The sequence below is a fragment of the Delphinapterus leucas genome, chromosome 7, assembly GCF_059928025.1.
Source record: "Delphinapterus leucas isolate spDelLeu-1000000601 "Yukka" chromosome 7, BTC_Dleu_Yukka2, whole genome shotgun sequence".
Classification (NCBI taxonomy): Eukaryota; Metazoa; Chordata; class Mammalia; order Artiodactyla; family Monodontidae; genus Delphinapterus; species Delphinapterus leucas.
Window position 1 is genome coordinate 62483358 of NC_143135.1, and position 27315 is coordinate 62510672.

General features: G+C 44.0%; 1 protein-coding gene across 4 annotated transcripts in view; it reads right to left on the minus strand.

The window, feature by feature from the left end:
• The window catches only part of SYTL2 (synaptotagmin like 2), a 98004-nt gene that overhangs the window by 41834 nt on the left and 28855 nt on the right, over positions 1 to 27315 (minus strand). For all 4 annotated transcript variants that reach the window (XM_022594008.2, XM_089914169.1, XM_022594013.3 and 1 more), the window contains exons 2-4: positions 13776 to 14273; positions 3296 to 3447; positions 652 to 787 (exon numbers count right to left, since the gene is read on the minus strand). In XM_022594008.2, coding sequence (XP_022449716.2) covers positions 652 to 787; positions 3296 to 3447; positions 13776 to 13876 — 389 coding nt within the window. In that variant the 5' untranslated portion in view covers positions 13877 to 14273. The remainder of the gene's footprint in view (positions 1 to 651; positions 788 to 3295; positions 3448 to 13775; positions 14274 to 27315) is intronic.

Consider the following 27315-nt stretch of genomic DNA (forward strand, 5'->3'; position numbering starts at 1 on the left):
GATAAAAATGTATGGAAAACACAAAAAATCAAGACTGAAATATTGAGGACAACCTGCATCCTTAAGAGACATCTATTGAGTGCCTGCCATGTGCCAGGTATTCCACATACGTTACCACTAATTCTCACCATAACCTTTCCTATATAGTATGATTCCTATCTATAGTTAGGAAAAGAGATTCAGAGAGATTAAATGACTTGCCCATGGTCAAATGGCTAATAAGTGGCATAGTCAGGATATGAATTCATGTCTGCCTGGTTCCTGTGCTTGAGCTTCTTCTACTGCACCAAGCTGTTACAATTTGATCATCATTCATCTCTTTCCTGAAATGACTTATTCCTCTACATTCATTTTGGAGTATCTCTTCACTGACTCTATGGAGATATCCTTAGCACAAATAAAAAACAGCTCTTGTTGGTGCTGGAAGAAATCACCACTTAACATTTTAGTTTTATTTACTATGCAGATCTGTTAGAAATTCTGGAAGCTGAGAAAGAGTACTGCGCAGGCTTTGTCCACATCAGGGCCCAGAATTCTCTCGTACATGCCCCCTTCCCATGCCCGTGAGACCTGTCTGGCATTTGCACTCACACAGCAGGACCAAGCCACGAATCCCACGTGCAGCAGCGCTCCCCATGAGCTCAGTCTTACCTTGGGTTTGCAGGTGCTACATCTTCTTCTGGCTCTTCTACAACACCGGTTAGCTCTGGGGGGAGGAGAGCATCTTTGTTGACATTATTCACCCAGCTTTCCTTTGCCCTGTTTGCTCTGTCCTTACTCTGCTCAGCTGAAACAGGAAACGATAAAGACAAGAAGGTTATCTATCTCTTATCTCCACGACCTCCAACTCTCATATCAGCTCTTATCACTGAAGGCTGGAACCTGAACGTCAGGCCTCCTCTGAGTGCCCAGGCAGTCACTAATGAATCTGAGCACTTGGGATCAGAATTGCATCTGCAAGAGGAGTCAAAACACAAAGACCTGGGCTTCCCTGGTGGCGCAGTGGTTGAGAGTCCGCCTGCCGATGCAGGCGACACGGGTTCGTGCCCTGGTCCGGGAAGATCCCACGTGCCGCGGTGCGGCTGGGCCCCGTGAGCCATGGCCGCTGAGCCTGTGCGTCTGGAGCCTGTGCTCCACAACGGGAGAGGCCACAACAGTGAGAGGTCTGCGTACCGCAAAAAAACAGACAAACAAACAAAAAAACACAAAGACCTGTATACAAGACCTAGTTATATTACTAAGTGGCTCTGAGGCAGAGGGAATGTTTTTTGAGTTCTATGAGCCTAATATTCCTCTTCTTAAAAAGAAGACACTTGTGAAAATTAAAAGAAATCATGCAGGACTTCCCTGGTGGCGCAGTGGTTAAGAATCCACCTGCCAATGCAGGGGACACGGGTTCAAGCCCTGGTCCAGGAAGATCCCATGTGCCGCGGAGCGACTAAGCCTGTGCACCACAACTACTGAGCCCGCGTGCCACAACTACTGAAGCCCATGCGCCTAGAGCCCATGCTCCACAATGAAGAGGAGCCCCCGCTCGCCGCAACTAGAGAAAGCCTGCGCTCAGCAACGAAGACCCAACGCAGCCAAAAATAAATAAACAAATAAATAAATTAAATTAAAATAAAAGAAATCACGTAATTAAAAAAAAATTACATCTGCGAGAGAAGTCAGTAGATTCCCATGTTGTTACCTCCCTACAAGTACCGTCTCCAGAGAGCATGGGTGCACCTTTAAATGTGCAGAGATGACTAAAGCAAAATTCCGACTGCCCTGGGTGATTCTGACCTGAACTGGGGTCAGGACCAAATGTGTACGGCCAGGGGACGCTCAGGGCAGGGAGTCCTCACTGGGACAGACACACCATCATTACCAAGCATTTACTGAACAGCTACAATGGGCCCAACTTGAGGCTGCGTTCTGGGACACAAAGGGGAACAAATGCTTCTATTCTGGAATGTCCCTCTCCACCGCCTCCTCCTCCCCCAACCTCTAGACATCCCAATTCTATATCTTCCTTAATAGCCAGCTCAGATACCAGGGCCCCCTTAAAACCTCTGTGATCCCTCTTCAGAAAATAACCTCTTTTGCCTCTGAACACCCAGAACTCTTTACCTGAACCTCTTAGATAATTAGCATCAACTGAGTGATGACTGAGTGCCAGGCATAGTGCTGAGTCCTTTGCATGCATTATCCTATAAGGAGGCAACTATTTTCCAAGTTTACAGATTTGGAAATTGAGGATCAAAGGGTTCAAGAAACTTGCCTAAGGCCACATAGCCAGTAAGTGCCAGGAATACTTTCATCAGTGTTAAGAAGATGAAGCAACATAAGGGCTCCCAATTTCCAAATACTCACATCCACAGGTCTCTTTACACATAAGTCTATTTTCTTCAGCTGCAAAACGGAGTCCACAGTACTAACTTGCACCCTTCAAGATTTCTGAAGGTCTGGGTGGTTTTGGAAATCAAGAGGGCTGTGAGCAATACATAGCACATCATAAGAGGTCAGCCCTCATCTGTAAGGAGCGTGGCTCTGAGTCCGAAAGACTGAAATCCCGGAGCTGTCATTTGCCAACTACATGACCTCGGGCAAGTTACTTCCCTTCTCTGAACTTCACATACCCCACACATAGAATGGGGATAATAAGACCTACCTTACAAGATTGCTACTACAATTAGAAATAATAGGGACTAAACGCCTATCATATATTAGATACTGAAGAGGTGACAGCTATTTTCCTTACTGAGTACAGGCTAGAACTAGACAATGGCTGTTCTTAGGGATAAAGATTTATACTGGCTAGTGCAGAGTTAATTAGAGAGAAGACACTCGGTTAATATTTGATGAACTCAACAGAATTCTAAAGAAGCCCTCAAAATGCTGTCTTTACAGTCCCTTAAATGATGTACTTGGTTTTTAAAGAAGTACCAGGTGTCAAGGGCATTGAACAGGGAGGCTAATCTCTTCCTGTCACCCTACTCAGGAGAAAAGGTTCTGAATTTTCAGAATTAAAAGCCAAAGAAAGAGGAGGTGGTAGATCCCTTATAACCCCCAATTGTCTAGGCTACTCCAATTCAACATGGCATCTAAGGGGCTTCCCTCATCCTTCTTCACCACAATAAGTCACTTAGCCCTGCCCTCATCCATCCAAACCCAGGGCAAGGAGATTACGACCTAGAGGACTATGCATGGTGCAAAGCACACCCCTAAATGATTGACACCCTTCCTCTCTCCCAAGGACACCTTCTCCCAAGGACAAATGCTGGCTCTAAAAGTACTAGCCCAATCAACTCACCTGCTCCCTGGTGCCTCTTCTTTCTCATGGATGCTCTGATGATATCTGCTCCGTGGATTTTCTCTCTGTGCCTTTTTGCCTTGGCTTCATAAAACCATTGGCCACTCATATTCTTCAGCTGCTGGTCATCCTTAATTTTTTCAGGCAAATGTCTACAAAAGAAAAAAAAGCTTTACTTTGCTAAGAACCCACAGTAAATCAATGAGTTTATTATGACACTGCATAAAGAAATCTGTAAACATACAGCCAGAATGAAGTTCTCAATATCTTACAAGATCCCACAAACCTTCCAGATGACTAACAAACGTATGCTTTGACTGAAAGGTCAGAGAAGCCAAGGCCAACACTTTTTAAAAATTCAAAGATTTAAGCCACGATCCCCAGATGATGCCTGAAATTTCTCAAGAGCAAATTCACTCTTTGGCTGCAGGCTTGTTGTTCACTGTTCAAATGTAAATACCCCAGAGAAAGATGACATATTAAGCTTCCCTAAGCTTTGGTTTCTTCATCTTTAAAAAGGGGTTAATAATAGTAACCCACCTGACGGGGTCGCTATGAGGATTAAATTAGCTAATGCATGCAGACCACCTCTGCACATGCCTGGCACCTAATAAACACTCAGTGAATAACTGGCTCATCAGTTCTTGCCATTTCACTGAAATGAGCTTATCAGAGACTCTCCTGGAAGCTTGTAGGGGACAGTGCATGAGGTCCCTGGTTCTTAATGTTATGAATGAATTGAATTCAACAAGAAATGAATTCAACAACTGGCTGGGATCAGGAAAGATAATATTTATATGGGGTGGGGAGTGGAGGCAGACATAAATTCCATTTGTGCAGATACTGCATCTAAGTGTTCCATGTCATTCATGCTCATTGAAAAGTTAAAACCTAAAGAACAAGCCAAGTACCACCCTCCTAAAATCTCCCTCATTTACAGTGAGGGGAAAACACTGTTCTACACGACAAGTCTTATAATCTCTGCATCTCTCTACCCACGTCAATAAAATGAGAATCAAAAAACCTATCTTTTCTTTTTGATAGAGCTGTACTTACAATAAAGTGGAATAAAAGCCTTAAGGGGACTTTGAACTCTTGGAGGGTAACGTGTCACAAAAATCCAAGAGGGTTTTAAGACTGTCATTCGAGCCAATATGCACGCTTCCTAAAGTAGCCAATCTAAGTGTTTTAGCCAGAGAACGTGTATGGCAGCCACACCCAAGGTGGTGGCAGGGCTGTGTGTGAGGGTTGCACGCAGGCCTACCTGGGAACGGGGAAGGCAGGAGGGGCAGTTACCTGGGTTCTGGCAAGTACGTTTTCTCTCTCCCAAGTGTGCCTGGAGAGATCTTTCCAGCCAGAGTCCCACTCTCTGCTGGAAACTCCTCTCCTCCCCCAGTTACCTAGAAAGAAGTGACCCTACGCCAAACATGTCCAATCACAACCCTTGGACACACCTTGTTGTGACAGCCCATCATCAAATCCAGACAGGGACAGTGTCTTCACTTCATGGTTCTGAATCACCAGAGAGGTCATGGTTCTTATAAAATGTTTCTAATGGTTTCCCATTGCCTAAATTTTTTTTTATTTTTACTGGAGTATAGTTGATTTAAAATGTTGTGTTAGTTTCTACTGCACAGCAAAGTGATTCAGTTATAGATACACATATATCCCACATAGGTTATACAGAGTATTGAGTAGAGTTCCCTGTGCCATACAGTAGGTCCTTATTAGTTATCTCTTTTATATACAGTAGTGTGTATATTTACAATAGCCAGGACATGGAAGCAGCCTAAATATCCATCAGCAGAGGAATGGATAAAGAAGATGTGGTACATACATGCAATGGAATATTACTCAGCCATAAAAAGAACGAAATAGTGTCATTTGCAGCAACATGGATGGACCTAGAGATTGTCATACTGAGTGAAGTAAGTCAGACAGAGATAAACAAACATCATACGATATCGCTTCTATGTGGAACCACTGCCTAGCTTTTCAGCACAGCAAAAAATCCACCCTGAGCTGCTGGTGGAGCTTTTTGCCTTCTCTTCCCAAATGGACCACATTCAAGTTCAATTCCAGAAAAGAGAAGTCCTTCCAGCTCTCCTTGACTAGACAGTGAGCCCCTAGGGGCAGGGCCTGTACTCAATATAGCTTTTCTTGGTGTCTGGAAAACAGTGGGTGTTTATTCAGCGCTTTTGGAGTGAAGGGATATCATATGAGGTCCCTGACCACCTGGCTTCAGGATACCTGTTCAGATTCATTTCCCAGCACTTGCTCCCATGCTTCCCCACGTGCCAGCACACTAGACCTCTTACTGATCTCCACATTGCTCTTACATGACCTCTGTAGACATTAAGGGCAGGAAGGTGTGGCAGAAAGACTATGGGCTTTGATGTCTCCCCAGATTAGGTCCAACTCCCCGTTGTGACCCTTCCTAAATGTGATCTTTGGCAGGTTACTGAACCCCTCTAAGCTTCAGTCCCCTTGTTTATAAAGATAGGCAAAAATAAGACCTACTCTGCAGGACTTCTGGGATGATTAAATGCGGTATTTACCTGAAAGTGCCTAACAGTGCCCAGATCCTGGTAAGAGACCATTAAATGTGAATTCTTTCCAGATGTCTTTCCCTCACTTCTCTGTCCAGCACGTGGCCCCTCATCCCTCAGATCTAGGTAGCACCTCCCCAGGGAAGCCTTCCCTGATCCTTGAGGGCACCGTGTGGCTTGCCCTTCTCCGTGCTCCCACGGCTCCTCCACGACAGCACTCACCACACTGTGTTCCAATGATCTATTTGCACATCTGTCTTACACACTAATCTGTGAACTCTGCAAACTCCTTGAAGGCAAGGACTACCTCATAAACACCTTTGTAACACCAGCATCCAGCACGGAGCCTGGCACAGAGCTGATACCCAGAAACTGTTGAGTGAATAAATCAGTTAACAAATAAATGCTCAGCAGCCAACCTAGTCTGAGTAAAGACAAGAGATAAGAGGGAACCTGTCGCTGCTGGGGTTAAGTGAACCACGCTCCATCACAATGGCAGTGCCTCCTCCTAATGAGGCAGGCCACCTCATCTCTTGGTGGATTAGGGAAAAGCATGATGAAATACGGCATCAGCCACCATCGTGTTGAAGAAGACCACAAACCCTCATAGCATAACAACTCCCAACTTCTCTCCATGAGATTATTTATTCACTTATCTTTGTTGTTCAACGGAAAGGCACTTTGGAAGGGTCCTTATGCAACTCTTGATCTGCTTCTGCCTAACTGACTGTCTGCAAGCCTCTGATCCCATTAAGCTTTCAGTGCACAGTAAGCCCGCACCATGTGAGTCGGGCTCATTGAAGCACATGGCCCTTCATAGTAAAGCCGTTACAGCAAAGAATTGAGGTTGGGTTTCTGGCTCATTTCTTTTAAAGTGGCAAAAGAATAGGAAATTCTTTCAAATTCAGTAAGTGCTATTTATATATCTCCTATCATGATAATCACTACTAGGGTAAATCAATCTCTTTTTCTAGCTTAGTCATTTGGAATATTTTACAGATGAACCCATATGTATGACATCAAAGCCCAAGTTTTATAAAGGTGTAGATTAAAAAAAGAAATCCGACCATGTAGGTGGTGCTGCCAAAATCTTCTCTGGGGCTTCCCTGGTGGCACAGTGGTTGAGGGTCTGCCTGCCGATGCAGGGGACGCGGGTTCGTGCCCCGGTCCGGAAAGATCCCACGTGCCGCGGAGTGGCTGGGCCCGTGAGCCATGGCCGCTTAGCCTGCGCGTCCGGAGCCTGTGCTCCCCAACGGGAGAGGCCACAATGGTGAGAGGCCCATGTACCGCAAAAAAAAAAAAAAAAATCCTCTCTGTACCTAGAGACTATTATGCTTAGTGAAATAAGTCAGACAGAGAAAGATAAATTCTGTATGATATCACTTACATGCGGAATCTAAAAAAATAATACAAATGAATGTACATGCAAAACACAAATAGACTCACAGGCATAGAAAACCAACCGGTGGTTACTAAAGGAGAGAGGGAATGGGGGAGGGGCAAATTAGGGGTACGGGACTAAGAAATATAAAGTACTATGTATAAAATAGATAAGCAACAAGGATATATTGTACAGCAAGGGAATTATAGCCATTATCTTGTAATAACTTTGAATGGAGTATAATCTATAAAAATACTGAATCACAATGCAGTACTAATATAATATGAAACATAATATTGTAAATCAACTATACTTTGATAAAAAAATTAAAATAAAATAAAATCTTCTCTACCAGCCCATATTGATCTCTCAATTTTCTTGAACTCTAATTGTACCAACCAAATTAGCACTTGATTCTCTCGTTGTTGTACCATTTAGTTGAAGTGGGAAAAAGGTAAGTTTCTTGACACACTTTTTATACCTTACCATCCTCTCCACACGTGCATGTTGTACTTAGTAGAGAGCTAAGGATAGAGAAGATGCTCAATAAACACCCATGGGCTGCCACTGGGCAGAAGTGAAGGCAGAAGAACACTCAACCCAGAGAAGACACTGTCCAGTTGGTCCTCCAGGCAGAACATGCTGGTCACACCCCATTCTTTCAACTAATACATACAAAGCATGTGTTCGGTACTGGGCCTCACGCGTGGCACTTAACATGCATCATCTCATTTAATCCTCACAATTTCACCATGATGTACAAAGAATTCAGTCAACCGCAAAAGATGGCCATCTTGCTTTCTCTGTATGGTAAAGGCCATATCTGTTCACTTTTTCGTTCAACAGTTCATTAATTCCCTATCATATACCAGGCATATGCTTGGAATTGTACATAAAAAAGGTAGTCCACAGCCCTAACTGCTAACATCAACTCCTGCGGTGCAGAGAGAGTGTGAACATTTTCAGAGGAAAGCCAGAAGAGCAGTGGCGCCCTTCATCCTGCGTTCAACATTTTTCCTGCTTGTACTCACGTAGCACACCCCAGCTTCTAGCTATTCATCATGATGAGGCAAAGGCCTAACATCATAGACAGGACCTGGTCGATATTATCTGCTCAGCTATGCATAATAAGAATCAGCAGACTGGCCAGAGAGGTTGATTGATCCACTCCCAGATTTTTTTTTTTAACCTCTCAGTATATTCTGGGCAAGATGGTTAGACTACGAGATTTGAAAGTACTCTAAGATGTCTGTTTTGAATGAGAGAATGTTTGTTTTGAATGGACCTTAGATAGTTACAAATGGCCTCACTTTATAGATGAAATGAGGCCCAGAGAGTTTAAGAGGTTTGCCCAAGGTCACACAGAGCGGGGACCGGAAGCCAGCCTGACTCCTAGCCGACGTTCTTTCCACTGCCCCATCATCCTGCCTGAGAGAGCCAAACATGATTTTGATTTCTAAGATGGCCATCACACTTCACTCTTTCTACAAAGGCATTCAACCTTTGATAGAGAATCTGAAAACAAACACGTGAAAATGAAATAAATTGCAAAAGTTCTTTACAGCGGAAAACAAGAAGAAACATGCATCACTTGTACTGTGGACACACCACAGATCCCCACAGTCTGCTGCGAGGCAGCACAGTGCGTGGGAAGCACAGGCTTTGCAGTCGCATAAGCAAGGTTTCAATCTTACAGGGCACTTAACCTCCTCCACTCTATTTCCTCCCCCTTGTTGAGTGGATTCAGCTACACTGCTGTGCGGATGAAAGGGGAAAACGTGAAGCTCTGTGTACAGTGTCAACCCTGGACAAATGTTGGTTCCCTTCCCCTTTGCTTTCACAGAAAATGCCATCAGAGGTCCTAGAAAGCAGTTCTTCAATGACAACTGCCTTTGTTTAAAAGAAAGTAGACCTTAAGGCAGCAGCTGAGGATCATAAGATGTGGTCATGGGCTTCCCTGGTGGCGCAGTGCTTGGGAGTCCGCCTGCCGATGCAGGGGACGCGGGTTCGTGGCCCAGTCCGGGAAGATCTCACATGCCGCGGAGCGGCTGCGCCCCTGAGCCATGGCCGCTGAGCCTGCGCGTCTGGAGCCTGTGCTCCGCAACGGGAGAGGCCACAGCAGTGACAGGCCCGCGTACCGCAAAAAAAAAAAAAAAAAGATGCGGTCGTGGTTGAGATGGTGTCTACTGCAAGAACGCCCATCACCCTAGATGTGGTTGTGTGTTTATGGGATGGGGGACGTGGTGCTGGCAGTGTACAGACACACAGCGGCAATGATTTCCTGCTGGCAGTGTGATGCAAAGCACAGGAAATACCACCTCTAGAGTGTGTCACTTTCAAACCCTAAGAGACTAAAGTTACATCTATGTATGTATGGTGGTGCTTCTTTAAAAAAGGAGGACAGAGAGGGAGGAGGCAGCGGGGAGCGAGAAAAAGAATCCATCCTGATGTCTGCTTCACTGCTGGTTTGTGAAATGTCTCCAGCTGGTAGTTAGGAAAGCAAGCTGGGTAGTGAAGCATGGTAATAACCGGGCCTAGCACTGTGGTACAGGTAAGGAGGCAGCATGAAAGACAGTGACCTGGAATTGCTTTCTTCTAACAGAACCCCCAAGATACCACAGTAGATATTCCCTTGGGTTCAAACCCACATTCTACTATTAACAGGTTGAGTGATTTGGGAACTGGACGCTTCCCTGTTTGACACTCATTTTCTCATCCATGAAATCAGGATGGGAGGTAGCATAAAGGATAAATCGTCTCCAAAGTGCCCTGAAAGAGCTTGGATGTGAACAAGTCAAAGCACTGGATAAATCAGGAATGGCAAACAGATTTCAATTTAAATCCAACTCTCATCAACAGCCATATTGTAAAGGACTCTGAGGCAGTGTCTGGTCTTAGTGGGCAGCAGTGCTATCATCCATTAGTAATGTCCTCACGGCTACAGGAGGGTTATACTCCAAAGCCCGTAATGAATTAGCATTTGAAATAGCAGTCTGAATTTTAGTGGCAGATTTGCCTTTCTAATGATGTTTTCCTTAGGCTAATATTAGAATTATCTAATTTATGTTTCTAAAGCCATATACTAACTCGGAGGAGGACTGGGGCATTGTAAAATCACGTTAGGGAAACAAGGTTGAGATTTTAAATTTGCGATTGATAATCCATTAAATGGTTAAATGGTAAATTCCTTGAGCACTGGGACCATGTTTCAATTACCCTAAAATTCCTTCCATTTGTTCAGAGAAGTTCCCTAGACTTAATGAGTACTCGATTAAATTTCATTGTGTTAAATATTTGAGAGTTTTAGGAGTAATTTCCTTCTAAGGAATCAGACCACTGACCAGAGAATTCTGTCCTTTTTTAGAGGCATAGGTGGAGTGGTGAATAAGGGAATTAAAATGTATCAATCACCTACTATGTGCTAAGAAGATTAAGAATTATCTTACTTAATCCTGACTGCAATTCTTTGAGTTTGGTACTAGGGTCATTCCCAGTCTCTGAGTTGAGGCTCAGAGAGGTCAAGTAACTTGCTTAATGAACCATAGTTGATCAATGGTGAGGACAGGATTCAAACTCACTAAGTTTTGACTCAAGGTCCACGCTAGGGCCCTTACTGTTCTTCTGAAAAAGCAATACCAGTGTGCAACATGGGGCAGAAGGAAAAGCAGTAGACCAAGAGCTTTTCTTATCATGGCTTTGGCACTGACTAGCTGTGTGACCCTGGGAAAGTCACTTCCCCTCTCTGGGCTTTTCCTTCATTATCTGTAAAGTGACTGATATGGACCCCAAAAATCTTTCCAGAGCTGTCAGGCTATCACTCTGATGGAAGAGCTAGAGACAAACAGCTGCGGGATGGTGATGGGGCTGAAAAGTAAAAGCCCATAGAATAGCATTTTCGAGACCAGAAACCTAGTCATGGTTCTACCAGCCCAGGAGCAGACAGGCTCAGAACCAACCCGGGTTCCATCAGTCCTAAAACCAAGGGTGCCAGAGCTCCATTCCTTTTGTGTGGAGCAGGTTACAGGTTGGGCCTCTGTCAGTGTCCATAGGCTATGGGCCTCATGCTCATCTGTGCCACCCGCACACAGTCACTCAGTCCTGGACCTGCCTGTGGCCAAGTCCACATGAGCTGCTTGGTGCCTAATTAGGAAGGCCCCCAGAATGGTAGCAGTAAACAGGACTTGACTCACACCAGATTTTCACCACCCCAAGCCTTCTTCCTATCAGTTTACAAAAGCAAGAAACAAGGGCAGCACCAGCAGCAGCTTCCGAGGCATCCTCAGAAACAGTGCATGGAAGGAGAATCTGCAAAGTCCCTGCTACAAACGGACTCACAGCATTCCTGCTGTGGCTGTAGACTGGCTGGTGCTAGTGGCTACACACACACCCCTTACAAGGCCCAGTTCCAGGCAGAACTTTGATTTTTTTTTTTTTTTTTTTTGCGGTACGCGGGCCTCTCACCGTTGTGGCCTCTCCCATTGCGGAGCACAGGCTCCAGACGCACAGGCTCAGCGGCTATGGCTCACGGGCCCAGCCGCTCCGCAGCATGTGGGATCTTCCCGGACCGGGGCACGAACCCGTGTCCTCTGCATCGGCAGGCAGACTCTCAACCACTGCACCACCAGGGAAGCCCAGAACTTTGAATTTTTAAGTATATTTTCAGCAATTACTGTAGATGCCTGAGAAACACCTCCACTCATCTCATACAGAATCAGAGAACTACAGGGAAGACCCAGCAGCCTGGAATCTCTGGGGTCAAGTAAATACAGAAGGGAGGGAGAATGAATCTCTCTTCGTAACCTGGCTAGATAGAGGAAACAGAATTACAGACCACACGTAAGGTCTTGTAAGTGGGAGGAATCAAAGATCGCAGCTCGCCAGGATTCAGAGTCCCCACATCCTGAGGCAGGAAGAGGGACAGGACCCGGTGCAATCCCAGCTCCACTGCTTTCTTTCCCATCTTCTCCATCTTATCTTCCGAGAGACTAAAGGAATTCCCATTTCCCAGTATGCTTGAAAAATCAACTAATATTTTCTCTGTGTTGCCCCCTCCCCTTCTTTCTAAAATGGGTCTAACGGTCTTCCCAGGATGTCCTGTCTGCTATAGTTTTCTTAGGGAGGGGAGGTGGAGTTAGTGAATGAGTACCTGAGGGCCAGGATTTAGTTCTCACTTCTGACACCTACGGACTACATGAGCTTGGGTGAGTCACCTGACCTGTCTCAAGGTCAATTTCCTCACACATCAAGTGGGTGTAATTACATCCCACCCTGCACCCCCAACTGCACGAGTGTTGTGAGCTCAGAAGGAATAAAAGTCATGTAAGCTCCTTGCAATCTGTTAAGCACTATCAATATATGAATTGTTAGTAGCCATAGTTAGACACTCTGGAGTGCTTGAAGTGAATTTCAGCATGTTCTTTTATAAAGCACCCATGTTCAAATTAGGGTCAAAATATGGATAACGAAATATGGGCACAAATAACTCCATTATTCATGATCCTGCTATCCTAAGAAGTAAGAACAGGCCTTATGTTCCTTTTGGATAACTCCTAGGTTGGGGATCATGCAGTTAATATGACTCACATTCAGGAAACCTTTCGCTGCCTTCAAGGCCCCAGATTACAAAGGCAATAGATGGCAGGGCTTGGACTCAAGCCCACTTCTTCAGCATTCTGACCTCACGCTCCTCCAGCCCCACAAGTGAGTGAAAGTGGTGGAAATGCTGATGTGGAACATTTGGGTTCCTCCCAAAGTGAATAGTGTGTCAAAGTTGCCACTCCTTCTTATGGAACACAAATGAAAAATTGGCTCAGTCAGAACTAATTTCAATTGCTGTTGAAACCAATTCAAACATTTCTGAAGATGTGCAAAAATGTGAGCTACTTCTCAATTTATTTCCTTCTGAAAAGTTTAGAAATTAAAAAATTTTTCTAATTTCATACATGATCCATTTTTTAAGTAGATTCAGTTTAAAAAGTCGATATATATGTGTGTGTTTATATAATATGTATATATATATATAGAGAGAGAGAGAGAGAAGTAGATGTATGTATGTGTTTGTATACATTATTTCATTTTTAATCCAGTGTTTAACAATTTAAAGGAGTTTAGTTAGGTTTTTAATCAAAACTATTTCTGGCAGGAGTCCTATGGGATAAATTAAGAGATATGGGGCTTCCCTGGTGGCGCAGTGGTTGAGAGTCTGCCTGCCGATGCAGGGGACGCGGGTTTGAGCCTCGGTCTGGGAAGATCCCACATGCCGCGGAGCGGCTGGGCCCGTGAGCCATGGCCGCTGAGCCTGCGCGTCCGGAGCCTGTGCTCCACAACAGGAGAGGCCACAACAGTGAGAGGCCCGTGTACCGGAAAAAAAAAAAAAAAAAAAAAAGAGATACGGAGGAGAAAGTTCTGTCCAAGAAATAAACTTAAAATTGGAATCCGTTAAGTCAGGCTCCAAGTCGGAACTACCACTTAAGGTTGAGGAAAGAAAAGTGTCCCATCTTCTTACAGACTGCCCATCCTCCCATGCCCGAGGACCTGTCCGGCCTCTTACCTGACTCTCTCCTCTTCAGCCCTCTTCAGGGCAGCATCCCGCTGCAGAACCTTCATGATGGCCTCTTGCTCTTCCTCTGTCAGGAAGCTTAAGTCGATCATTTTGAAACGTGTACACAAAAATGACAGAAACAAATATGGCTTAAAATTCTCAAAGCTAAACAACAGTTACTGTAGCCCAGATGATCAGAAGATGCAAAAATGAAATGAAACGATATCTTGTTCAGTTCTTCAGCAAAAGTCTTCTATTGGCTGGGCAAAAGTTTTAGGTGGCTGATAGCAAAATCCTCAGCGCCCTTTCCCTCGAGGAAGCAGTGGTCTGTGGGATGATGTCAAGAAGAGGCTCTCGGGATGCTGCATTCCTTGCCAGACAGGTCACTTGTACCTACAGCGGCATTCCTGCTCACGCGCCCTCTCCTGGACCAGTCTGAGCACAGTTTATTCTCCTTCCGTCCAACGTCAACTTGATGAGAGGCAACAGCATCTGAGCATCACCTACCTGCAGAATCGTGAGACAGTAAACACCACACAGTGAGAGGCAGTTCCTACAAGCATTGCTCATTATTTTAAGATTTAAAACATGTCTGGGGATAGAAAACTGACCATGTGAGATGGCGTCTGAGATCAGGGAAACCAGTTCTGCCAGCTTCTTGAGCAAATAGAAAATGGATCATGAAACATGCTTCAACTCAATTCCGGACCGCCAAGATGGAGAGTGCACAAAAACGCCTGTCAATGTTTAACCATCCACAGAGGGAAGAGATGGTTGCAAAAATGCTCACTTCTTGTATAGGGACATTCCACTAGAGTATATCTGTGCTCCGTAATGACAAGAGAATTAGTATTGGGTAGAGGTAATCTGCACAACAATAGGAATTGTTATTCTCCACTTAGTCCCACCTCTAACTTTTGCTCAACCTGGAGCAACTCACCTAGCTTGTCTCCCTTCATTTCCAAGGAGAAAGAACGCTTACTGGTGTTGTGTGTATAATCTGGGGGAATGGAAGAGGCAGAATTTCAAAACTCCTCAACATTCAAAGTGAGCATTTTTGCGTAGAACCATGGGCAAGAATCCTATTTTCTTTGAGGCATTTTAAATCCATGAGCAGTGAGAAGATGAGACCTACAGAATGCCACAGCCAGGTGGAACTTCAGAGATACTCCAGGATCGGGGCCCTTTAACAAGCACAGTACTGCATATACAGTAGACACTAAAAAACATGGGTTTAGTAAATTTTAAAGCAGCCCTACTTAAGAAAATACAGTGTGTGTACACTAGTAATTTTTATGAATAAATTCTTTGCTCTTTGGCAAAACAGAATTACTAAGAAGTACTCGCACCACTACTTGCTAACTACAAACCGTTAGGCAAGTTACCTAACCACTCCGAGGCTCAGTTTCTCATTAGGACATCCTTCACAGGTTGTCAGGATTAAATGACATAATGAATATAAAAGAGCGCATAGCTTGCATCCTGTACCAAAAATAGCTAAAAATATATTCTAGCTTCCTTTCTGAGTTCACACTTTTGTCCCATCCAGCTGAATAAGAGTGTACTGGTTACATAATTTCCTTTTCTCTTTTGTATCTTTCTGATCTCCCCCATGAAGCTTGGACTTCATAGGCAGGTACTCAGGTGACCTTTATTTTATCTTCCTGTAGCTCTTTGCATATTGCCCACAGTGACGACTCAAATAAATATTAAGACAACACTTCACACATATTTTTTTTAATTTGCACGCACTTGCATATGTTACTGCCTGCTTGTTTGTCTTGAAAAATAACTCATCCTTCAAGATGAAAGTCACCACCTCCAGGAAGCCTTCCCTCACTCCCATAGCCAGAGTTAAATGCTGTAGTAGATTCAATTATTCCTAACTCTTCACTTCCTCCCTGAAGCAGAACTATACAATCATGTTGCCACTACAGTAAGCAGAGTATTCATCCCTATCTTTCTGGAGGGGGGATTGGCCTGTGACTTACTTTGGTCAATGGAACGTTATAAATGTGATGCAAGTATAGTCTGTGGATATGCTTGTGTGGTTTGGCTTGGCTTCTTGTACTCTGGCCATAGACCACAAGAAGAGCTTGCCCCAGGTAGCCACTGCCTCTTCAGTCAGGGTCTCAGAAAAAGAGATACAAGAACAGACCAGAACCTCATCCACCTGAAGCAGGGCCACCTTAGCTGGTCTGTAGGTATTGAAGCAAGAAGTAAATATTTTTTGTTGGAAGCCACTGAGGTTTGGGGTTGTTATACAATAAACACTTTTGTAGCAGGAACTTGACTAACACAAAAATTTTCTCCTCCACCTACGTATCTCCACTGTTATAATTATCTGTCAGCTCTCCATCTCTCCCATCTGACTGTGAGTCTCTCAATGTGAAGAAATAAGTGGATGAGGTGGGACTTCCCTGGTGGCGCAGTGGTTAAGAATCCACCTGCCAATGCAGGGTACATGGGTTCAAGCCCTGGTCTGGAAAGATCCCACATGCCATGGAGCAACTAAGCCTGTGCACCACACTACTGAGCCTGCACTCTAGAGCTCACAAGCCACAACTACTGAGCCCGGATGCCGTAACTACTGAAGGCTGCGCGCCTAGAGCCCATGCTCTGCAACAAGAGAAGCCACTATAATGAGAAACCTGTGCACCGCAACAGAGTAGTCCCTGCTCACCGCAACTAGAGAAAGCCCATGCTCAGCAATGAAGACCCAATGCAGCCAAAAATAAATATATAAATTAATTAATTAATTTAAAAAAAGAAAAGAAATAAGTGAATGAGTAAATGAATTAGTGAACCTAATCCAAATAGACAACTTCACCACGGGATGGCTATCTCAATTCTTTCATGCACAGTAGCTTTCTTTCATGTGCAGTAACTTCCTTAGATCTCAAAGGCTGGCAAGGAAATAGATTCAGGCCACATTCTTGGAACCATGTCCTTCATGAGGCATCACACTGCCTCCCAGGTTCAATGGGAGATTGTTTTTAAGTTCAGTGAGTCGAGGACAGGAAGAGAACAAAGGAGAAAAACAACTTAAATTTTCCAGCAGTGGTAATTGGCAGGGGGGCCTAAAGGGAGAAATGCTGGTTTCAACACCTTCAAACAGAACGATAAGCTAACCAGTGCTTCTGTGTAAAAGCTTCTAGGGTTAAGTTTTTCCTAAAAATAGCCTATTTGGTGAGGCAAAGGGCAATGTCCTTATTTTACAAAGAAGTGAAGGGCTCGAACCCTTGACTCCTAATTGGGTAGTGGGGAGTTACTACCCAGCCAGATCGTGGGAAAGCCCTCAGACGGCAATCAAGCCTCTTCAGTACCAGGTGACCCCCAACTCCCAATATTCTGGATGATATCTATCATGAGAGCTAGTCAATTTCATTCATTCATTCAACAAACATTTATAGAGAGCCTATTATGTGCCTGACACTGTTCTAAGCACTGGAGATACATTAATGAATAAGACATTAAAAACTTCCTGTCCTTGTAGAGTGTATATGTCAGTTGGAGGGGATAATGATCAAACTAAATAATAAAAACATAAATAAAAAATAAAAACAATTATGTAACTTTTGGGAAGGTGATAAGAGCTCTGGAGGAAAACAAAGCTGGGAAGGGAATAATAAGGTGAGGGGCATTGGAGTTTTACAGAGAGTGGCTAGGGTAGGTCTCATTGAGAAGATGATATTTGAGCAAAAACTTGCCAGAGATGAGGGAACGAGCCACGCAGGCATCAGAGGGTCCTGAGGTGGGAGTGTATTTGACATGTTCAACAAACTTCAAGGGAGCCAGTGCTGGAAGGCCAGTGTGCCAGGAGGAGAAAAGGATGGAGCGGGCCAGAAAGGAAATAGGTCAGGCTGTATCGGGCTTTGCAAGGGCTGTAAGATTTCTGCAGCAGCAATAAGGGAGGGCAGAAAAAAAAGAAGGTAATAGGGCTTCCCTGGTGGCGCAGTGGTTGAGAGTCCACCTGCCAATGCAGGGAATGCGGGTTGGTGCCCCGGTCCGGGAAGATCCCACGTGCTGCGGAGCGGCTGGTCCTGTGAGCCGTGGCCGCTGAGCCTGCGTGTCCGGAGCCTGTGCTCCGCAACGGGAGAGGCCACAGCAGGGAGAGGCCCGCGTACCGCAAAAAAAAAAAATAAAAAGTTTCTTCAGATGCGTTTAAACTCAATCAGAATGTTTTTGTTGTTTTTAATAGAAATGTGTTTATGTGAACAGCAAACTTTGTCCACAGCACTGTCAGGAAACAAGGCTATGTGAATATTTTGTTCACAGAAAAAGAGATTTATGGTTACCAGAGGTGGGGATGGGGAGAGGGGCAATTGGAGGAAGGCAGCCAAAAGGTACAAACTTCCAGTTACAAGATAAATAAATACTAAGGAGGTAATGTACAACCTGACAATTATAATTAACACTGCTGGGTGTTAAATATGCAAGTTGTTAAGAGAGTGAATCCTAAGAGTTCTCATCACAAGGAAGAACACTTTTTCTATTTCTTTAATTTTGTATCTACATGAGGTGATGGATGTTCACTACTTACTGTGATAATCACTTCATGGTGTATTTAAGTCAAATCGTTATGCTGTACACCTTCAACTTATACAGTACTGTATGTCAATTGTATTTCACTGAAACTGGAAGAAAGCAAACAAAATATTTTGCATGTGTCAGCCCTGCTATGCCACATCTGTAAAAGCCTATACTCTTCTCTTTGTCAGCTGTCCAAAAGGCCTCAAACAGTTGGTGTTTGCTTTTGACAGCAGCAAAGAGAAGAGCTAGGCTTGCAGGCCTAATCTCCAACATTCTGCCAACCAAACCCAGGTTAAAGTCTGGTTAACAGCAGCATTCGTTCCCCCAACTCTCTCTGCACCTTCTCCTTTCCCAGATGGCTGCTGCTGTACCAAAGCCTGCGGGCCTCAAGGAAGGGAAGGAAAACTTAAGTAGTGACTCTCACATGATGAGGTTTTCAGAAGAGAAGCAAATTGTTCTGACAGCCCCATGACATCACAACAGTCTGAAAGCAAGACAGCGTTCATGTTCTCCCTGAGTCTGCTTTGTTGAGAGAAAGATGAACTTCCCCCTTCCCTCAGGGCTTCCTCACATGATGTTTTCTAAGCCTCTCACTATCTTGGTCATTTTTCTCTGGGCTGAAAAGTGAGCAGGTGGTGTTAAGACCCTTCATACACAGGAGGTCAGTTAATCACTCTGCCCACCCAGTACGGCAGGTCTTCTCCACATCGTGCAGATAACACGGGGCTTGAGGAGTTAAGTAACTTGCCCACAGTCGTTCAATCAGAATGTGATTTGGACCCAGGGCTGTAGGATTCTAAAGCTGCCGCTTTTAATCTTTCATTACACCCCTCCCCCCCTTATTCTCTGAGAAGTCACACAGCTAGTTAGGCACGAAGATGAAACTAGACCCCCAGGTGTCCTGATGCCCAGCCCAGTCCTGTTTTCACCCAGCTGTCCCTCCTTCTGGACGCCCTACTTTCTTCTTTGTCATTTCCTATGAGTGAATTGCACTGGCCCTCAAAGCACGGCCTGCTCTGCAGAACTTGTCAGCAACAGGAAAATGATTGGGCCCTTTGGGTTTGTTTTACGGATAGACATGGAAAAGAAGACAAGCATGGATAGAGGAAAAAAGGCACCTGTGTCAATATGCGGGTGTTTATATGTGCTCACTAGACTCTGAGAATGGTAGCAATCCCAGGAACCAGAAACTATCACTAAAAGAAGTTTCTTCAGGGCTTCCCTGGTGGCGCAGTGGTTGAGAGTCTGCCTGCCGATGCAGGGGACGCGGGTTCGTGCCCCGGTCCGGGAAGATCCCACATGCCGCGGAGTGGCTGGTCCTGTGAGCCGTGGCCGCTGAGCCTGCATGTCCGGAGCCTGTGCTCCGCAACGGGAGAGGCCACAGCAGCGAGAGGCCCGCGTACCGCAAAAAAAAAAAAAAAAAGTTTCTTCAGATGTGTTTAAACTCAATCAGAATGTTGTTGTTGTTTTTAATAGAAATGTGTTTATGTGAACAGCAAACTTTGTCCACAGCACTGTCAGGAAACAAGGCTATGCGAATATTTTGTTTCTGCATGGTCTCTGCTTTCATCAGTCTACTAAAAAACATGTAAATTATTTACTCTAAATTGCCTAAATTGGGCTTCTTGAGAGGAAAGAACAATTGTCTTGTGACTGGTTCAAAGTAGCTTCTCAAAAACAACCTGAGTTGAATGAATAAATGAAATGAATCTAGGAAGAAGTGAACAAATGAAAAAATATAGATGGAATAAGAAAAAATAATTTATCCAATAAGTTTATTTTACTTTTTCACAGGGGAACAACTGAAAGTCAAAACTGACAGGCACCGCAAGATACAAAGCTTTCACTTTTGTGAGGATTTTTCCAAAAGTGGAAGAAATTTTTCTACTTCAGTCACCTCCTTCAGCCCCGGGACTGATGCAACTGACAGGTAACATTTCCCATAGACTGACTTGGTGATCTCAAACTAAGGATGAAGAAAGTGCAGAGAAGGAAAGACTACTCATATGTGACAATGCTCCCTACACCTTAATCTCCCCTTGAAACCTAATGATAATGTCTCTGGATTTCTAGAAAAGCTCACCTTCTGCCACTCCTAGGCAAGTTTAGACTTATGGTACCCATAGGAATCAAAGAGTTTAATCAAGTCCCAGTCAAGGGTAAGATAATGGGCCACGTGAAGAAGACAGTATCACACACAACCTACCTTCGTACAAGTACTATGTCAAGTACTAATAAAGGAGGTACAAACCAAGTGTCAGGGGCCACAGGGATTTAGGAAGGAGATCAAATGATAAGAGCCTTGGAGGCTGAGAAGAAGGGAGCGGGCATTCTGGGCAAGTGCACTGGCCATGAAACCATGAAGGTAGGGTGTTCAAAAAGAAGGCTGGTAACTGGAGTGTAGGGTACAAGTGGGGAAACAGTGTCTGGGGTCAGACCCTGAGGGGCCTGAAATGCCAAGAGAGGGAACTGGAACTGGAATTTTTTACATTTTTCAGTCTCGATAAATGTGCCTGGACTACCCTTTTAATCTGTATTGTCTTGGAATATCAGGATTTCAAAAGATAAAAACAGTAAGGAGAAAGGAGCTGGGGAAATGGGTGGCTGAAAATTCATATTAATCTTCACACTTGGGCTGACATCTCAAATCTAAAAAAAGGGACGACAACCTACAAAAGGGATGACTTACAACACATCCAGAAGCTTTAAGACAGTATGACAAGGTTCATCGGACATCGCACGGAGCTGCTGTAAAAGCCAACACAGTTATGGGCTCTTATTGGTTACACAGCTTGGGAAGCACCTGGAGCCCTGCCTCAGTTCAAAATGCCAGACGGAAACTTCCTCTCCCTTTGCCATGGCAGCACACATCACAGATCTCAACTCTGGAAGAGATTAGGTCGTATGTCCCAAACGTTGGAATAGTGTACACCGTCTCTGCCCTTAGAGAACTTATATTCCAGAAAGGAAGACAGATACTGAACAAGCCTGAGAAGTCCTACAAAACAGAAGGGCAGGGTGCCTTAAAACTTTTAACCAGGAGGCTTATAATGTAGTTTCGGGGGGCCAGGGAAGGCTTCCTTGAAGAACTATGATCTCTGTCAGTGGTCAACTAACGGTCAACTCTATAGTGATATCTAAATTGGGAGTTCTACCACTTTAATCAAACTTATCATTGCTTGTATCAAAATATGGCTGATGAGCAGCAGATTCCCAGACATTGCTTAAGACCCACTGAATCAAGATCTTCAGGGACAAGGCCCAGGAATCTGCATTTTCTAAAATGTTCCCACAGGATGCAGATGTTTGGCCAGGTTTGGCAATCACAGCTATAAAGGATTCCCAGTAGGTCAGAAATGGCTGACAACTGGTTAAAGAGTACAGCAAAATTAAGCATGTTCATTTGTACATCAATTGTTTTCCAGCTATAACAAGAGCAAACGCAAAAATGAAGTAGTGGCTGAATCATGGAGTCATAACCAGTTCTCTGTGCAGTTGAGGAAGCTGAGACACAGAGGGGTTAGACCAACTGCTTAACGACACACAGCTGCCTAATGTGAGAGCTGGGACACTCAGAGGAGACCTCCTTTATCTTCCGGGACAGATACAGATTCAACCCACGTAAGGATTTGCAAACGGGCTAATAAAATGGGTTGAGCTACATTTCCCAGCACCCCTGAAACCAGCACATTGATGATAACAACAGGCATTGCAGATGAATTCTAGCTTTAATTATTTTCTAGGTTTCAAATTCAGAGGAAGGGAGTGGAAGAACCAGCTGATTTATTAACCAGGCTGGAATTAAACCCAGGATCATAAAGTTAACTGAACTGTAGCAATCGTCAGCTCTGACTTTAAAAGGACTACATAAACCCTCACTTTTGGTACAATCAGGTACATTCCTACTCAGCCTGGCAGTGAGGGACTCTCTCCAAATGTACAAACTCAGGGGTTCCCAAACCTGGCTGTATATTAGCATCACCTGAAAAACCTTAAAAAAATATATCCGTGCCTAGGCCTCTTTGCCTTCCTTCCACCCCGTGCCGGTGATTCTGATTTAACTGGTCTGTGGTCAGACCTTACCCGAGATATTTTTTTTAAGCTACTCAGGGGGTTTGAATGTGCAGCCAGCACTGAGGTCACTGAACTCACTGGTCCTCTCCTCTTTCTGGCCCCTGCTCAAATTTAAGACCTAGGGTGAGGCAAGCAAGATGCCCAGGGCCCAAAATTCAAGGAGGCAAGGTTGTGTGAGCACAGCAGCACCCTGAGAGCGAGGCCTCCTTACCAGTCAGGCACCCAGGCACACGATGTAAAGAGACGCTCACTCGCAGGGTATGGCAAGTGCAGTGCCAGTGCTTGTGTGACCTTTTCTCCATAGATTTGTGCCCTGGGTGCCTTATGTACCTCACCCTTGGCCCAGACCTGCTCAAATCTCTCTGGTCAGGCCATTAATTATCCCATCAAAGATACATCAAGTTTTTTTTTTTTCATTGAATGTATTACTAATACTATTATTATTATCATTAAGTAACATATTTTCTTTGTTAAAAAAATGTTTGAAAATCACAAAATCATACAAGATATAAAGTAAATGACCTCTTTTTCTCTCACACTTACCAACTTCATTTCAGAGAAGTAATCATTGTTTTACACTGTATTATATGTCAATTCAGGCATTTTCTATTCAGATACTCATATCACATATCTCAACAAAAAAGTGGATATTGTTTCTGTGACTTGGGTTTTAAAAATTTAATAATACTCTTTCAATATTTTTGTTTCTATGTTAGAATAGATAGATGTGTGCCATTTTTCTTTGGTTTTTCCTTTTCTTATTTTGAAATGAAAAAATTAATTTTAAGCTCATAAAAAACTGCAAGAATGGCACAAAGAATGTCTATATACTCTGCATACATTATATTAGTTTGAAAGTGCTGCTATAACAAAATGTCAAAAAAAGGGGCGACTTCAACAGTAGAAATTTATTTTCTCATAGTTCTGGAGGCTACAAGTCCAAGATCAAGGTGTCAGAGGGTTTCATTTCTTCTGAGTCTTTTTCCTTGTCTTGAAGATGGCCACCTTCCCACGATGTTCTCACATAGTCTTTCCTCTATGAAATACCAGCCTAGTGTAAGATATATCATCTTCTTAACTGTGTGCAAGGTCTTTCTTGCTCCTCTCCGAGAGACACTTGTTTTTGTTTTTTTTCTTTTTTTGCGGTACGCGGGCCTTTCACTGTTGTGGCCTCTCCCGTTGCGGAGCACAGTCTCCGGACACGCAGGCTCAGCGGCCATGGCTCACGGGCCCAGCCGCTCCGCGGCATGTGGGATCCTCCCATACCGGGGCACGAACCCGTGTCCCCTGCATCGGCAGGCAGACTCTCAACCACTGTGCCACCAGGGAAGCCCGAGACACTTGTTTTGAAATGGATACAGGTGAATAATGCCGACCACATGCATTAACTGTACCCCTTGACATAAGAGGCTGCTGTGATGGCGTAGGACACTCTGGTTTTAGGGTCAAAAGATGCTTGGAAAGAGACTGATTTTTCATTAGTTCTTTGGCAGTTCCCCTACGGGCTCTGGGTTTGTTTCTTGGTCTGTGCTACATAGCCAGTTAGGCCTACCTTACAGGGTTACCGTGAGGATGACACTGGGCTGTAGGTTAAATGGTCTGGGACGTAGAAAAGGCTTCATAAACACCAGCTGACAATAAATCTTCAACATGTCACCAACTCAATCACCTTACTATGCTACCTTGAGGTTGGAATGTTACTGCTGCTGCTTTTTCTATTTTCTTCATTAGACTTGTCTCCCTCTTCTAACCTCCCACCCTATTGTAAGGAGTCAAATTCCTGGTTTCTGCAAACACCCCCATCCCCAGAGGCCTTTGAGTAGATAAAAAAAAATCTAAATTGGGGTTTGGGGTTTGGCAGTAGAGAGGTTGGGTGGGAGGATCCCATTTTGAAATTTTACCAAAATTCTTCTAAACCTTCTCATTTTAGGCCTGGACCTCCACTTTAGAAAATCAAGAGCCAAGAGCCTGACATTTTGGTCTCTGGTTCTACATTAACAGCACTTCTCTAATTCTTCTTCCTCTAGAGGTGGGCAGCGAGGTGCCTCGGCATCCCCCTGTCCTCAGCACCTAGTATGGTGCCTGACTTACAACAGGTGCCTCATTGATTGAATAAAGGGAAGAAAAAAGAGATTACAGGGACAAAAAGCTTTGTCAAGTTATCTTCCATAGATGTGTTTGTTAACTCCCTGGTAGGCAGAATAAGGGTCCTCCAAAGATGTCCACATCCTAATTCCTGGAACTTGTGAATATGGTAAACGGTAAGAGGGACGTTACATATGTGATTAAGGATATCGTGATGGGGAAATTATCCCGGATTATTTCAGCAGACCCAATGGAATCACAAGGTCCTCATAAGGATGCAAGATGGTCTAAAAGAGAGAGAGGACATGTGAGGATGAAGACAGGTTGGAGTGACGAGCTTTGAAGATGGAGTAAGGGACCATGAACCAAGGAATGCAGACAGCCTCTAACAGCTGGAAGGGGAAAGGAAACATTCTCCCCCCAGAGCCTCCAGCAGGAACTCAGCTATGCCAACTTCTTGACTTTATCCTGTAAGACTCATTTCGGATTTCTGACCTCCAGAACTGTAAGATAATAAATTTGTGTTGTTTCAAGCCACTAAGTTTGTGGTAACTTGCACTGCAGTAATAGGAAACTAATACAGCCTGAGGATAGATAATGTGCCTCATTCATCTCTGAACCCCCAGTTTGTTGCCTGGAACTCTGTTGACTAAATACATCTTTAAAAGCAACACTGAGAGTGGATGCTTTCCTCTCCTTGCCATATAGCCAATCAGTTTCCAGGTTCAGTTGACTGAACCTCTGCACTCTCCCTCCAATTCAACCCCTTCTCTCCTTTTCTACCACTCATTTAGAAGGGAACATGAACTGAACATGGCTTCTTTACTTCCTGGTTCACCCTCACTTCTGGCTACCGTATACAGTCCAGCTAGACTCATACTCCAAAGCCCCACTTCGAGCATGCCATACTCAATTTAAAAACCTTCCCTAGCTCTTCCCTGATGGCAGAGTAAATCCAAATTCCTAGTACTGACATACTTCTCATCCCAAGCTCCCTATCCAATCTTATTTTCCATGGACCCTTTCTCACCCCGTGAATTCCAGCCAAATCACTCCTCAATATCAGCTCTACACTATCATCACCAGACCTCTGTTCTTGCTGTTCTCATCGCCTAGAATGTCTTTCCCTTATTTCTGCACACATCCAAACCTTACCAATCACTCAAGCCCCAGCTCCTCCATGAAGCTGCTCCTGCAGCCCCCTGCCCCTCAAAAATATCCCTTCCACAAGCTAGCAATAATTACTTCTTTCACTGAGCCCTCCATAGGCTCTTATCTGTACATCTGTCATCTGAAGTAGGAAAGAGCACAGGCTCCAGAGTCAGACCTAGGTACAGTTTGACCCTCTTGTGCAAGTTACTTAGCTTCTCTGAGCCTCAGGCTTCTCATCTGTAAAATGGGCATCATACCTGTCTTACTGGGTTGTTGAGAAGATTTAAGCTCATATCTAAGTGCCCAACACAATAAGCATTCAACAATTACATAAACATTACAGAAACTTATATCAAATTCCCACTTCTAGACTCTTTAAGGGAAAGATTTATGTCCACTTCATTTTTGTAGCCACACAGTACCTTGCACATAGTAATAGTAAAAAAAAAAAAAACTCTTAAATATTAAGTAACTCACTGAAGTTAACTCACTGAAGTTAAGTTGGGAGTATCTCCTCAGGCTTCCTGTTCTGTGAATAGTAAGGATGGCCTCATTTTTCTCCATTTAAGAGAGAAGGGGAGAAGTATTCTGGTTCTCTTTCGGATCATCTGTGTTAGACAGAATTCTTAAGATAGAAATTTTGTAAGACCTACTCTCTTTGGTTAATGCCTCTCAACTACTCTTCAACCCTACCAACGATTTTAAATGAGTACTGTTTTCATTAGCATAAGTTATACATTGTTATTTTAATGTCACTGAGTTCTAGATCAGAAAATAGCTGTTATTCCGGAGCCAGCGGGACAAAGTTCACTTTTACTCCATCATGTCTAGAAATCCCATGCTGGACATGATCCTTCATTCCTCAGTTGGGTATGCAACAGTTACCTTCCTTTAAAGGCATTCTTTAAACCACTTTTATGCTAGAGGAGAAACTTGGCCCTTTATTTCTCAATCTAGTTGGCAGCATCATGAAGAGGAAAGAACATGAGATTTAAAGTCATACGATCTGGTTTGAAAACGAGTCACCCACTGACTAGCTTGGTGACCACGAACATAGCACTTACTTGAGTCTCCATTTCCTCCTTTCTAAAATTGATTCTAACCACTGCCCACCTCCCTTGCTGAATTACTACAGGGGGCCAATGAGACCACACATGGAAAGACAGTTTGTGAACTGCAAAAATGCTTTACAGCTATATTTATCCATTTACCTTCTAACACAGCGTGAGCTCCAAAAAGACACCCATATGATTAGATAGGAGTAAGGGTTCACAGAGCACTCCAGAAGAAATGAAGAATACTTTCACTTCACCTGCCTTCATATAGTCCCTGACCCACAATATAGAGGTAGTATTGTAACTGTAGATGCCAAATAACCACGGGCAAGTTCCCCTCACAGGATTCTTAAGGAATATCTGACTTGATATCTGTAGAGTGTTCCAAGGTGACAGTCCTGAACGAAAGGTGCTACTCAGTGTACTAGGATGCAATTAGTCAGAACTCTACCCAGGCATCGTGTCAGGCTCTACATATATGGCATCCCTGAATCCTCAAAACCCCACAATCCTTTGAGGTATTTGCTGTAATCCAGAAGGACCTTCACTGTGATTGAGAAGGTATGAGAAATAACCAACCACATCTAAGACAGCGCTTAACATTAATTAGCACTTAATATTAGTTAGTGCTTAACATTTTTAAAAAAAGG